The sequence below is a fragment of the Strix uralensis genome, chromosome 7 (genome assembly GCF_047716275.1).
Source record: "Strix uralensis isolate ZFMK-TIS-50842 chromosome 7, bStrUra1, whole genome shotgun sequence".
Taxonomy (NCBI): Eukaryota; Metazoa; Chordata; class Aves; order Strigiformes; family Strigidae; genus Strix; species Strix uralensis.
Window position 1 is genome coordinate 23,273,224 of NC_133978.1, and position 14,993 is coordinate 23,288,216.

At 40.3% G+C, this 14,993-nt stretch overlaps 1 protein-coding gene across 4 annotated transcripts in view; it reads right to left on the reverse strand.

Annotated features, from left to right (window-relative positions):
- Positions 1-16: 16 nt before the first annotated feature.
- ACTA2 (actin alpha 2, smooth muscle) overlaps positions 17-14,993 on the reverse strand; it is a 42,553-nt gene continuing 27,576 nt past the window's right edge. For 2 of the 4 annotated variants that reach the window (XM_074874886.1, XM_074874884.1), the window contains 8 exons: positions 7,533-7,704; positions 5,689-5,817; positions 4,683-4,793; positions 4,104-4,188; positions 3,851-4,012; positions 3,410-3,601; positions 2,257-2,438; positions 17-1,455 (listed from right to left, as the gene is read on the reverse strand). In XM_074874886.1, the coding sequence (XP_074730987.1) occupies positions 1,312-1,455; positions 2,257-2,438; positions 3,410-3,601; positions 3,851-4,012; positions 4,104-4,188; positions 4,683-4,793; positions 5,689-5,817; positions 7,533-7,661 (1,134 nt within the window). In that variant the 5' untranslated portion in view covers positions 7,662-7,704 and the 3' untranslated portion in view covers positions 17-1,311. Of the gene's footprint in view, positions 1,456-2,256; positions 2,439-3,409; positions 3,602-3,850; positions 4,013-4,103; positions 4,189-4,682; positions 4,794-5,688; positions 5,818-7,532; positions 7,705-10,295; positions 10,334-12,655; positions 12,675-14,993 lie in introns of those variants that run through there. The other 2 variants (XM_074874885.1, XM_074874887.1) reach the window with 2 other exon arrangements.

Below are 14,993 nucleotides of genomic sequence, written 5' to 3' on the forward strand. Positions count from 1 at the left end.
GAAGAACCATACAAAGTTATTTGCTCTTACAAGATTTTATTTAGTATCTGTTCCAAGAACCTAGATGACCTATACTTTAAATAATAAGGTTAGTACAAAAAAGTTTGGAACATGTGCTAACAGTCAGAAGCTGGACAAGATCTGGAACCCAGGGGTTAGGCAAACATGGTAAATAATAGGTGCTGTTGCAAAGAGCTTACAGTTTGAAAGATAACAAGTAACAGGCAAGTGAGGTAAACTATTGAGTTTAGACAGGAAAACAGGTAACAAAAATAAATAGCATCCTTTATCCTGAACTCTAATGAATACAGATTGCAGCAAGTTCCTTAGAACTGACCTTTCCCAGGTCTGTTTCAGTGAATTCTTTATCCATATATATACTTTTAAGACAGTATTACTGGCTTCCACTTCTATGCATATACCTCTAATTGAATATCAGTTTTGATATATTTAAGACTATAAATGGAATCAGAAAATTGTTTAAATTATTTTATCTGCTTTGATTACGTTACCCCCCCCCCCAAAAAAAAACAACAGTTCTGAAAAGAAAGTGTATTAAGCCAGCTTAATTACCCTTTAGACCTTGCCAGAAATCACAACATAAAAATAATAAGCTGCACTCATTCTGAGGCCATATGATAGAAAAGTCATGTGTTCAATTTAATATTAGTGTTTAGATATGCTCCCAAAGGAACAGGTTTTGTTTCTTTAAAGAAAAGACACAGAATTGTTGTAATATACATTGTACACCTCTGGGCCACACACTGTAAGAAATTAGCTTTTCCAGCATGATAGCTGTGAGTTAAGAAGTGATGTGCATAGATAACATTTCTGGATAGAGCAGATGCAAAGCAAAGTGCACGTGCTCATCCTAATATCAAACAGATGCTATGCTCCTTTGGAACTTCTCAGAACCTTGGAAAAATCGAGACTGGTTCTGTTTGCAGACTAAAATGTTTTCTGAGGCTGAACTTTGACAAGGTGCAGCCTGATAGCTGAGCATTTTCTAGCATTGGTATCATTGAGCAAAAGGTACCACTTTTTCTATTAAACCCAGTATAGTGTAGTAACAAATCCATGTCACAAGATGGAGCTTCAAACCAGTACATCCACAAATGCATGGGTTTTTTTTTTTTTTTAAATAGGAGCAGCAATTTCATAGCATATTTAAAATTGATTCAAAAAAAATACACAGTATCCAATTAATTAGTGTAATTATGATGAAAGATTTATGGAATGAAATTATAAGAATGTATTTTCCTGAATACATTCACAGTAATACACTAAGGAGATATATAAAGATAGAGCAATTTAAAAGCATTTGCGGTGAACAATGGATGGACCAGCTTCATCATATTCCTGTTTGCTGATCCACATCTGCTGGAAAGTAGACAGAGAGGCAAGAATAGAGCCTCCAATCCAGACGGAGTACTTACGTTCAGGAGGAGCAATGATCTGTTTAAGAAATAAAAGCATTAAGTACAACTGTCCACTGTGAATAAAATACATTTTTTTATACAAAAATATTAAAGCAGTGACATTTTATATTAACAAAACTACTGTATCTATGTGCTAGTGTCATCCCTGACATTACAGTTAGCCAATGCTGCAAGCAGTAAAGTTAAAAAGTTATTAGGTCTGAGTCTAAATCCTCAGTTTCTGTTGCCTGAATCAGTCTGCCCAGTATGAGTAGTGCATTTGTGTATTTATGGCTGCATACGAGAAAAGGGGAGATAATTGCTCTGGAAACATATAATGATAGCCCAGGAGGGCTTGAAAAAACAAGTGACCTATGGAGCACTCTTATTGGTATAGCTGATAAAATGTTTTTAAAGCAAAGAATGGAAGATTTGAAGCAGTGGAAGGAAGACTGGCTTATCAGAAGCTCTTTCTTTTCTGAACTTGTAGGCCAAGGACAAAACCAGCATTTCCTCTCTCCCATCTCCATCAGCCCAAAAGGGCTGAAGAAGCTCACATATAGCCTCAGAGGAAAATTTATGCTGCTGGGTCCACACTATTCTTCTTTGGCCATGTCAGGGCAGTTTGCAGAATTCACCATGAACAAGGAACTGAGAGGAGAGAAGGCTCTTTTCTTCCAGCAACAAAGTTACCAGGTGGTGATTATTTGCTAGAAGGTACAGACATGATTCAAAATATGTACACAGCACTTACTTGTAAAGTGTTGCTATGTTTCACTAGATTTTTGAGGACTTTGTACATGCCAACTCAAATAGTCTACAAATGATTGCACCATACCTTGATCTTCATAGTGCTGGGAGCCAGAGCAGTTATTTCCTTCTGCATCCTGTCTGCAATACCCGGGTACATTGTAGTGCCTCCAGACAGCACGTTGTTGGCATAAAGATCCTTTCTGATGTCTATGTCGCACTTCATGATGCTGTTGTAAGTGGTCTCATGAATGCCAGCAGACTCCATGCCTGGGGAAGGTACAGAACACTGAGGAAGCAACTCCATACAGAGACTAATTTAACAGTTTAACACAGAACTGACAACATGAACTTTAGTGTCTCTTTGGAAGACATCAGTCTTCAGAGCTGTGGAAATCTGGAAAGTCATTCTGCAGCTGCCTACACTATTTGTTTAGGAGTTCCTTGGTGTACAGCCCTCCTCTCCCCTTTACGCACACAACTCCTACTTAAAAAGAAAGCTGGGGGTGTGGAATAGTAAAGTTTCCACTAGGCTTTTGCAGGCCATCTCAAATGTCCTAAGAATTCCTTATATGGTCTTGGAATCATCTGTTTTCTTCTTTTCTTTTTTTTTTTTTTTTAACTAAGCTAGCTCAGAGAAAGAACAGTCAAAATATGTCCTAATACTTCTAAGTATGCAACTACTTTATCTATTTCTGAGCTGAAATTTTGCCGATTGGTAGAACCAACACTGGATTTCTGTGTGACCTCATTGCAAGCCTGCCTTCATGGCTCTTGATGAGCATGGCATTGTCTTGGCTTTACTCTGCAAATGTGATGAACCATGAATTCAGGATTCGGAGCACTCTTTTTGAACAATAAAAGTAGTGTTTCCTGCCCTCCCCCCGCCACCTCTCTGCAAGCACATTCAAACTAAAATCCTCATACTATTTAGAAAAGTGAGTTTGTGGCCACACCTCTCATAGTAGCCAACTGCATAGCATACAAAATGGCATAGGCTCAATGCCAGAAGCCTGGAATAAACATTCAGGAATTATTTTGGGAAAGCATTATGCCTATTGTTTGACATGAAGTTCCTCTCACCATATTAATAGTGCTGTTCTAAAAGATTATTTTATAATGGATGCTAGGACATACTTATGTATAGGTCTGAGTGAGTTAGCAATGGGACACAATCAAAAGAAAATAGGGACTTGATATTTATGTGCAGTTTACCAAGGCAGAACAATCTTTCAACCTACCAATGAAAGATGGCTGAAAGAGGGTCTCTGGGCAGCGGAAACGTTCGTTTCCAATGGTGATCACCTGACCATCAGGAAGCTCATAGCTTTTTTCCAGAGAGGAGGAAGAGGCAGCAGTGGCCATCTCATTTTCAAAGTCCAGGGCCACGTAACACAGCTTTTCCTTGATGTCACGGACAATTTCACGCTCCGCTGTTAAGAGGATTCAATCTTTAGAACGGCATTCAGGAAGGACCCAGACATGTTAATAGGATATTCCCTCCCATCCCCCAACACTCTCCCCATTTTTTAAACAAATCCTCTGCTAGTCTTGCAGGGGGCTTTCCTGTTGGATTCCTTCTTGTGTTTATTCAGCTGCAGAACCACTGCTAGTTCTTCTAAGGCCACTAGAAATATTGCACATTAAACAACTCTCCTAATCAGTCAGCAATGTGTCCTTACCAGTGGTCACAAAGGAGTAGCCACGTTCCGTCAGTATTTTCATGAGGTAGTCTGTCAGGTCACGGCCAGCCAGGTCCAGACGCATGATGGCGTGCGGCAGGGCGTAGCCTTCATAAATTGGCACATTGTGGGTGACACCATCCCCAGAGTCAAGCACAATTCCTTTGAGAAGATAACACATGATTCAATCCCAGGTGCACATGAACACACTTAACTGTTTCAAACATTTATGTCATGTTCCCCAGAGGCCTACCTGTGGTACGTCCAGAAGCATAGAGGGACAGAACAGCCTGAATAGCTACATACATGGCTGGCACATTGAAAGTCTCGAACATAATCTGAAATGCAATTAAAATAATTGCCTTAATACTAGAAGTTTTAGCTTAGTTGAAGCAATTTACTGAAAGAGAGGGAGAAGACAAGATTTTCATATTTCTTGGTGGTTGGTAATAACAAGGAAGGAAAATGCAAAATCTACATCCAAAAATATTTGCCCTGTAAGACATCTTCCTCTATCTAGTCTATATCTTTAATGTATGAATATAGACACATGCACATGTGCACATATTAAAGATAATTTTGTAATAGGCAGGGGCATAAAAACAGATTGAGATGACATAAAGCTTGGACTTTCACATTCAAAGCGGATACACTGATTTTCTAAAGTAAATGTAATGATATACAAATATGACAGGTAGTCACTATGCATCTTCCATCTTCCATAACTAAGAGAGAGAGAGACTACTGGACAGCATGACTAACAGATAATGAAGTTCACATCCTGTTGAATTCACAAAGTTGGAATTATTACATAGCTTTAGTGTGAGCTCACCTGGGTCATTTTCTCTCGGTTGGCTTTGGGATTCAGTGGTGCTTCAGTCAGCAGAGTTGGGTGTTCTTCAGGTGCAACACGGAGCTCATTATAGAAAGAGTGATGCCAGATCTGAGGACAATGGGAGAAGCCAAAGGAAAGAAACACCATCAGCCAGCAGATCAGAATCACTTCCAGACGGGTATTGTGCTCCAGCACTCTGCTTACAGCACTAGAGACAGGCTAATAATGTTTCTCATGCAGTTGTTCTTATTGCCTTCATAGAGATTACCAAAGTAACTGTAGAAAGAAAAGCACTATCCTCACTGATTGGGGACTGATTGATATGTTAGGCATCTGAAAGGTTCTGCTTCCAAGTAAAACACACAATGTTATAAGAGTCAGTAAGTCCTGTGTGACTCCGCACACTTGCAGTGTGTTGTGATGTCTCGACTGTTCCAAATAGCCCTATGGTGACAGCACAACATTAAATAGAGATACAATCTTGAAAATTATATCAATGTACAGACATTGTACATTGTACAACATGGTTCTGGAAGACTTTCATCCAAATACTGGATCTGAAACGGACTCATTGCACTGCAATATTGCTAATCTTTTAAGCGTTAAAAAGGATGTGTGTAAATAGTGCCCTTCACATCAGAATTACGTACATGCTTTGCATTTTTGCAGAAACAGATACCTTCTTAAATTCCATTTCCTTACTAGCAAATTGAGGATATTCTTTTTCTTTCCTTTTTTTTTTTTTTTTTTTTTTCACTGCAGTAATTAGCAAAGATTTAGAGATCAGACTGGAGAAAAAGAACTCCCAATAATTATTTTTATGTATTCCTAGTAATACTTCATCTTTAGATGCAAGTTAATCTTTGCTGCTAGCAAGCTCCTCATTAAACCATACTTGATAGCATGATGATTTCATCTAAAATTTAATGGGTATTCTGTAAACATTTGGTTCAAGTAGCTCTGTTTACCAGTAATACACATCAACTTTTCAAAGCTCAAATACCTTCTCCATGTCATCCCAGTTTGTAATGATGCCATGTTCTATGGGGTATTTCAAGGTCAGGATTCCTCTCTTGCTTTGAGCCTCGTCACCTACGTAGCTGTCTTTTTGACCCATACCAACCATCACACCCTATGAAATGACACAAACAGATAGTCTTTCAGAGAGAGATGTCACAAAGTAGATAGAACATTAGCTGTGAAATGCATCCAGTTGCCAGTTATACTAGTTACAAAATACTTTATGAATACTAATGAATAGAGAATTACCTGTTGCTCTTTAATTGCCAAAATCAAATGTTTAGTTCACTTAAATTTCTGGAGTTCATGTTTCCACTACAGTTTAAGTTAACAGAGCAAGTACAATGCATCAAGATAAAGTCGATACGGTTGCTTTAATGTTTGTTATTATTTATGGATGAACTATCTGCTAAACTATAATAAAGTGGAGTAAAAGCAGAAAGTGATGTTGTGCCATCTAAGGGTCAAGACAGAGCAATACACACTTTACATTTCCCAAAGCTTAAATTTCAACATTTTTTAATCTTCTTTTTAAACACTATAATATTGTCATTAGAGGCAGATAATTTAAATCTACTGGTACAGGCTTCATGGATCCTGTAGAAATGGTTCATGGACCAGAAGCTGGAAACTATGCTGGATATACACTAGTCTCTATGTTAAAAGTCAGAAATACTGGAAAAAAACAGTATATAGTAGCATGCTTTGAGTGCATAATACGCTTATCTGAATTTAGTCATTACAGACTCCAAACCTTGGCATCTCTAACTCTCTGTCTTAAAAACAGGCAACTGGAATTTGCAATTTTTGATGGGATGATCCTTTCCTTCAGGGGGCTAATATTATCTATGATATGTGAACAGGAAAGAAAGGATCTAGAAATCAATATTTGTTTCCACTGTGACTGTATGGCTTGTTTTTGAGCAATTAATACTGTTGACACTATGTACAGAAGCTGGCATTTGAATATATTTTTTAAATTATGGTAATGCCCAGAGACCTCAATTAGACCTCCAGCCCTAGCTGCTACACTAAAAGGCAGACATTTCTCCATCCCTGAAGAACTTAAAATGCATTTGCTGGGTACATAAAGTGCCACATCTTACAATCAGTTTACCTCTTTCCACTTCACCAGGGCCTCAGATGGCATAGAAGCAATTAGATGAATCTGCTAGTTAGGTGGATTAGTTTGTTGTGGCCTAGCTAAGCTGCTCTAGTTCATGCTAATGATGATCTGGCTGAGAAACTCTCTATATTAAGCAGCTCAGATAATAAATGTGATTTGCAAGCTATTAAAATTGAGGGGAATGCATCATAGACTCAAATGTAAACCCTGAAGCTAAAGAAACTCAATCCTAGACAGGTGCCTATTTGTGATACAGCTAAATGAATAAAGTCAGGAAGGTTAATAGGAAGCTGAGTGGAAACTTCTTCCTCCTTTAGTTTTCCACACATCACCATCATGGGCTTTTAGGGCTGTCAGAATTTCCAGATACTTCTGTGCTGGGCTTTTTTGCTCTGTTTTTTTAAACTAGCTTTACTTACCAAGTTCTCTGGGTGATCCGAAAGTAAGAGTCAGGGAAAAGAGGACATAGAAGAGAGTGAAAAATTTCAGAAGGATTCCTCTCACAAGGCAAGAGACCTGCTTTGACTCAGGTGAGAGTGCACTGCTGGACTCATTTTGCCTGGAAATACTGTGTTACATAGGTCACCCAGGACTGGGCTAGTCCCAGACACAGAAAAAGGTGGCCCTGGGTTGGAGAGCTAGGGACAGGGCAGCAAAGCCTTCTATAAGCCCAGTGGGGAATAACCAAAGCAGTTCATCACCTGGTGCCTGGGACGACCCACAATGGAAGGGAAAACTGCTCTTGGAGCATCGTCCCCAGCGAAGCCAGCTTTACAGAGCCCTGACCCATTGTCACAAACAAGGGCAGTGCTGTCCTCTTCCTCGCACATCTTCTAGGTCAACGTCCTCAGGCCCTCCAGACAGAAACCAGCCCTACGAAAACAGCAGGAAAGAATTTAAAAAAAACAAAAAACATACTCAGGTAGCAGACCCACCCTTGAAGACAGAGATGGCTGTATGAAAGCAACCAACCCCAGCAAAGAGAGGTATGGCACCGGTTTGGCAATCACAAGATCTGCAGGGCCATACGAGGGAACAGGCATCCTTTTGAAAGTGTGGGAGGTTTCAACCACATCTGCCAGAGGGCTGTATGCACTAGAGATTATCTAGGGGATTCCAGAGGAGACTTCCAGTCCTGCTGCATGGGCAGACAGATCAGGGAGCAGCAAATGTTTATCTAAATTTGGTCACAGAAATCCACGGCTGTAGGTGGGTGGGAGATAAAAGAGAATGCTGGACTGACAGCTGCAAAAACAAAGATTCCTTTGCATCAGATTCAGCACAACTTCCCCCTGCTTTTCTATCACCCTGACAAAATCCTGACACATGTGGAAAGCTGTCAAAGGTAAGAGCACTTCAGTCTTCCCCATTCAGTCTTGGGCTTCCCAAAAACTAATTAAATGCTATGCATGTACCAGGGGTGTTTTCCTGATGCAGATATTAACCCACTGGGTGAAAGCCAATTAAGTTTACATTTAACCTTTTAAAAGAGAAGAAATGTTCCCAATTAAAAAGGAAAAAAAAAAAAAGCCTTTCCAACCCTCCCCTACTCACTCAGAAAAAATAACCCGCCTTTAAAATTAAGTCAGGGACAGTATGTGTTTTAAAAACAGGCCATAGCATATGTTCTATCATCGTTTCAAAGCAGCTAATAAACTGTATTTGTAGAGTGGCAGAGTAATTTATGTTGGCTCCTTGTCTCAGTAAAAAGAAACTGTTTTCCTCCTCTGGCAACAGGAAGATAATATGGGTAATAAAAATGCTTTGAAGGCTTTGTATTAAAGTAAATTACAGAAACAAGCACTGAATACCAGGACTCAAGAAGAACTATTTGCTTGCAATTTATAGCGTGGTAGGGAATCACTTGGCTAGCTCTGAGCCCGGGCTTCCATGCAGAGTTCAACAAATTGCAATGTGTTAACAGCTAAAGGAGACAGCTGTCATCCACAGACCAGCTGGCTCCACATTCAGCCTCCAAAACCTGCTGCCATGGGAACACTGGAAGCGCAGGATGAAGTGGGAATGGGGTCAGTGAGAGCCATGGCTGATGAGCAAGGGAGCCCACTATCTGTTTAGCCTCTACAACGAATGGAACAAGCACGGACAGTTCTCCCAAATCCTTCATTTGAGACCCTCATTTGTCTCTTCCCAGCCAGGTGGCCACGAGACATGGCTGCAGCCCTGCTCCTGCAGGCTATGTGGGCATAGCTCCCAGGAGAAGACAAGGATGGGGAAATCCTAACCTGATGTACTCCAGATATTTTATCATTATTATTGGGAAAGGAAAGTAGGTTGCAATTTTTGCATTCATTAAACTCCTGGGAAAACAGGCTCTTTATATTCAAACATTTATTGAATGGAGTACAATTGTTATCTAACATGAATGAACAAACTGGTTTGGACAAACCATTTCCTAATTAGGAAACAGGCTTTTCAACCATCTGTTTTTGGAACAGAGTTCGAGGTCAGGGGGTTTGCTCAAACCCATGCAGCTAATGCAATGCCAAAAATCACTTGGGGGAGGGGAAAGAAGGGGGCAGGAAAGGCTACATTTCTGAGCTTAGTGGACTCTAAATGAAAACCATATTTAGTAATAAAGCACAAAAAGTTGAAAAATCCAAGCTGAATGATTTCAGACAGGGCGCTCTGCTGCCAGCCAGTGAGTTACAGCTCAGGACTGACATGGCATGCAGTAGCAACATCTTACAGCAGCAAATGTTACTTGGTACTGTGGAAGAAAAGAATTTTTTCTCCCAAGTAGTTAATACAGTATTTAGCTTCTTTCTTCTATCTGCTTTACATGTAAAGATAACCAATCATCTCACCAATCACCACAACAAGCTATTAAGAGAACTCCAGCCCCACAAGAAATACTGCGTGTAGCCTGTTCCATAATGAAATGTTTGGCATTTTACAGAACAGTAGTTTCATATCATATGCATAGAGACAAGGATGAATACACATGCATCCTCATTGTATCCTTTCAGACACCACTAATTTGCAGACTTCCAGCTCTTCTTACAGGCACATTCCCCAAAACACTCAGGTCACTTTACACTGAGTTAACCGCACTGATGCAAACCTGCTGAGAAACGCTACTATATATCCCTTCAGTAACTCTGTTCTGTCCCAAACTAACACCCCAAGGTCACACGGGTTCATTTAAACCCGTACATGCCAGCTGTGGCATTACACAGACCATGTCTTTATACAATTGCTGGAGTGCTAGTGGAAGGAGCAAAATCATCAGGTAGAACTGTTTTTCCCCTTTCAGAAGTGCTATAAAATAAAGACAACTCAGTATAGATATCACAAGCATTTTATCAATTCAATTCTAACAAGTAAGTTTGCTTAAGCAAACTACAGCACAGCAGTACATCCTTCTGAATAGCTTCCATTTGACATTATTTAATTGAAGTCCTCCAGCAATCTGTAAATCATGTGATTGGTTCAGTTCCACTTACCCTGACAGTGCTTGGCTGAGGATAGCTGCTCTGGGATGGTGCACTCTGTATCTGAAAGCTCTGAGGTTATATAGCCCCCTCAGCTCTTCTCCTCCCACTAGCCTCCCAAACAAGGAGCAGAGACAGACACAGACAGAGCTGAAGTCTCTAACAAAACCATATAGGGACCTTACTACAAAAACCTCTAATCTGGGTGGCCACAGGCCCTGGGTCTCTTCCACTGCATTCCAGTGTAGAGCTCATGAAACAGGAGGAGACTTTCAGCTGTGTAAGATAAACACTTTAAAACTTCGGGAGAGTTGCTAAAATGCAGAGAGACAGAATGTGCCCACAATAGACACCTTCTGGCAGGAGGGGCATGTGTTCAAACAAGAGAGGTCCAGGCCTCCACAGTAACATCCAAGAGGCAGAATGAGAAATTGGAAGAGCAGTGATTTATAATAGGGAAGGTGTTTTTAAAGAAACACTTTGCTTTCATTAAAGATTTTGACAAAAACAGTGAAAATATTTCTGGCAACCTAAGCAGCTGCTGAGTTTTGCTACAAAGTCTATTTAAAAGCTTGGCACTTTGCTTGTATGTTAAATACTGCAGGCTTAATGATAGCGAAAAAAGTACCTGCTGTTGTATAGGGTTCACAGTGAAGTCTTTGAAAGTTGTGAAAATGTTCTGTTGAAAGATTGCTATGATCCCTTCTGGACTGCAATGGGCTAGAATCCATTCTGTTTCTCTGTCAATTTATTTTCAAGACCCTAGGACCTGCAGGCCAACTTCACCTAGTGCTACTCCACCGATGACTGCAAGTCTGGACTGTCGTAAACTGACATCTCAAATTGTTCATAATAAAAGCTGTTGAATTTTATAACCTCCAGCTAGCTTTTTCTTTGAACATATTTTTAGCAAATAAAGCAAGGGTTCTCACTGTACACTTATTTTCAGCACAGGACTGGATTTTTTACAGCTGTAGCCAGCTGTTCTCTGGACAGGCTGATTCTAGCAAAGCAGCCCTTTCATAGTCAACATTATTTTGTCATTGAGTTTGTACTAAAGACCAGATACCAGCATCTCTAAACTCCAATACTAAACCATTACAAATTCAGAACTGCTCTACGCACACAACTCAAGAAAGATGTGAGAATCCAAGTGAGATCCTTGCTTTGTCAGTCTTGTTGCAATGGGGAGGGGCATCATGTGTTTGCTGCCTAACTGAGTAGTCTTAATGCAAGAAAATCTCCCATAAAACCACTGATGTGGAGATTTAAGGATTAGGCTGCTAGTAGAGATGGCAGACAGGCAAAATTATGTATTGAAGCCCAAAAGGAATTTAACTTTTAAGGAAAGGAAATTTTAAGGAATGTAACTGCCTTTGAGGGTCAGAAACAGAAGCTAACAACTGTTGGAACATGAGCCATGCAAAAGCTATTTATAATTCACTTCCAGCATCAGCACAGAAGATAAGAGATTTTTAAAAAAAAAAAAAAAAAAAAAAAAAAAAGGGAAAAAACACCACCAAGGTAAGCAACCTAAAACAGAGGATATAAACAGATCTTTTTTTGCATATCCCTAACTGACACTCAAAGGACAGCCAAAACCAAATTTTTTGTTTTCAAACAACATTTAAAAACAGCTGAGAAAAATTACATACCTCATATAGAATGTATGGTATTAGATCATGGAACTCAGATCAAGGAGAAGGAGAATTTCACACAGCAGAATCCTTCACTGCTGTATCATGTTGGATTTTGATCCAAACATCGATTACCTCCGAGATTGGAGGAAACATAATCCAAGGTTTTCAGGAACATCATCTATTAGTACTCCTTGGAAATAAAGATCCAAAAGAACTCTTCACCTTATTGAGAAGAGGTTCACACTCTCAAAAAACTTACTGGTGATGATGCTATAGTGCATACAGCACACGAGATTGCAGAGTGAAGTAAACAGCCCTTCAGTATAACTGGTACACCATTCACACTGCACCTCAGCATAGCTAGAAATACAAGGCAACAGCTTTCTACAAGAGGCCTCTGTGGATATTATAGGAGGTAGTGACCATGCAGATACCACAGCCACCTTTGTATCTCTGTTAAGCTTCATCACAATTCCTGTAAATTTAGCCTGGCGCATACCACAATTACCAGTGGTGGCCATGATGGCAGCAGCAGCCCCTTGGCTGCTACGAGGAATGGTTATTTGGGTGGGGATCACATATCACCTTGCCTGTCATGGGCACCAAAGATGTGGGAATCCTAGCTTTCAGGGTGCTCATGAAAAAGATACGGCTGACACAGAGTCTCATTCAGAGCAGGCAGTTGTTGATACAGCAATAAAGAGGAAACACCAGTTGTTTGGAGGGACCTACCATATGAAGGATATTTGTTAGAGACAGGGCTATGTAGAGTAGAAGGGAGAAGCAAGCCCAGAGGCTGACTGAGCAGTAGTGATGGATACACAGGAACAGCATGGGAAAAATGTAGAGATGCTGCACAACGGTGCCTCCAGCACACAATGGAGAGCCAGTGCTCAGCAGGCAGATCGTCTCTGGGGTGTTACGTTATGGAAGGTCCTGGAGCAGGAAGGAAGGAAGGCAAACAGGTGAACTATACAAGGAAATTAGGTCAGTCTAGCTCAAGGGACACTACAGAATATAGGTATTTCTTTTATTTTTAGTGATTCCATGCTGAAGTTATGATCACACAGATATTACTACAGATAAAAAGACATGGGAAAAAAAATTACATTAGTAGTTTACACCCTTCTCAGAAACATAGGTCATTGACAGAGGGGTAGGGGGGGAGGGGAGAATGTGCTTGGCATGAGACAGGAATAAGAACCTAAGGAGAACTGAACGGAACATGTCATCTGAAAACCAGGCCTAAATGCTGCGGAATCTTTCTCTGAATCTTTCTCTGTAGCTACAGACACATACCAGCTCAGCCCAAATGTATATATTACTTTTTGCAAGAAAAAGAACACATCACCATTCCTGAAAGTCATTTAGCTTCCTCTCTGGAGGCCACTTGCATCACCACTTTCTGCTGCCTATCTTTCAGTATTTATCCCACTCATTTGTATAGAAACTGTCACAGTGCAATTTGCCTGGTGCATCTATACCCCAAGGTTCTAGTTCTTTCATTGTATCCATAGCCCAAATCTATGTTTTTTATTTGGCTTTCCCTGAGAACTTCTCTGTTTGTCCATGCTAAACCCTTTTGCAGTCTCCATCACAAGAGCATGTCCGGAGTATGATCAGGGAAAGGAAAATAAGTGGAAAAATTAATTTTGCCCCTTTCTTTCATATCCTTTTCCCTGATCTCTTTATAGTGATACTAGCAAAACTCCCATGCACGTTCGGAACTTCCCTCTTGACTTCAAGCATCTTTCAAGACATCAGTGGAAACTCTTAGCTACATGTTCCTTAAGTTTTTCGCTTTTCAGTACCTTGTGCAGATTGTCATATGGACACAAAACATGCTTGGGACTCCACAGCAGCAGGAGCTGTATAGACACCATGCCTAGGAAATGGGTTTCAGCTGGCCTGAAAAATGCCAGCTCAGAGGCCACACACCAGTTTGCAGATGCCATACTTTTTTGGTAAAGAGGGCAGAAGCTGCAGTCTTATCCCAACTGCTACAGAAAACTGGGAATAAAGTAACTCCTTTGCTCATAACATTAAAAGCCATTACTTTATAAGGGAAAACAACTTCTGAGACGTGTGTGGAGACCTTCCTGCCTACATCCAATTGGCTGCTTAGGAATGAGGCTCTGCTAAATATGTCTCTGGCTCCCTTTTATTTGGGGATTCCTTTCATCTTCATAGCATTAGCAGAATCTCTAAATGTTTTGGTTTGTCTGGCTTCAGGCCCTCTCCTCTATCTCATTGATAGGCTTTACACTTCCCCACCCCCTGTTTTGAGAAAGACAGGAATAAATAAGCTTTAGGGAGCAGAAAGTCCCTCTCATAACCCAATTCATTGCAGCTGTCACACAGTATGCATCTGTAAAGTGTCGGATCAACCATAAGCTGTCAGACTGATAGACTAGCTTTCTCTATGATTGTCAGATTCTTGCACTGGTCTCTCTCCAACAACTAAGAAAAAATGGCTCTAATCATTCTCAAATACAACAGTTTTCAACCTACAAAGTTTGGAAAATAGTTTTGCTGGTGCTGTTAAAGAGCTAGAGGATGCAGTGTTTGCCTCCTGGACCTCTGGAGCAGGGTGGTGAAGCATGTTAATTCACAACCTTCCTTCATCTTCTTGACAAGGTATCTTCCTCCACAGTAATGTGGTAAAGTTATCCCCCATTCAAAATCAAAGAAACTTATTCAAAGTAAAAATGAGCTAATGGCTCCCTCCCCATCCTTCTTAGATAAATAAATAGAACATAAGAATGAGCCCTGCTGGGCTAGGCTGATATATCCATCTAGGTCAGTATCCTGTCTCTGAGACTTCGTGATAGCAGATGCTTAGGAAAGGAATGGGACGCCTACAGTGATAATTTTCTTCCTATATTCTTTCTGCTTCATAAGGATTATGAAGCATAAGGATTTCTTGAGACAGGAGTTTGTACCTATATCTTCATGCATAATAGGCATGGACAGATTTTTCCTCCATAAATTTGCCTAATTTAAACACATAGTTTTGGAGATTTTTGGAGATTTTTGGAGATTTTTGGAGAGTGCCTTCCATGATCTTTTG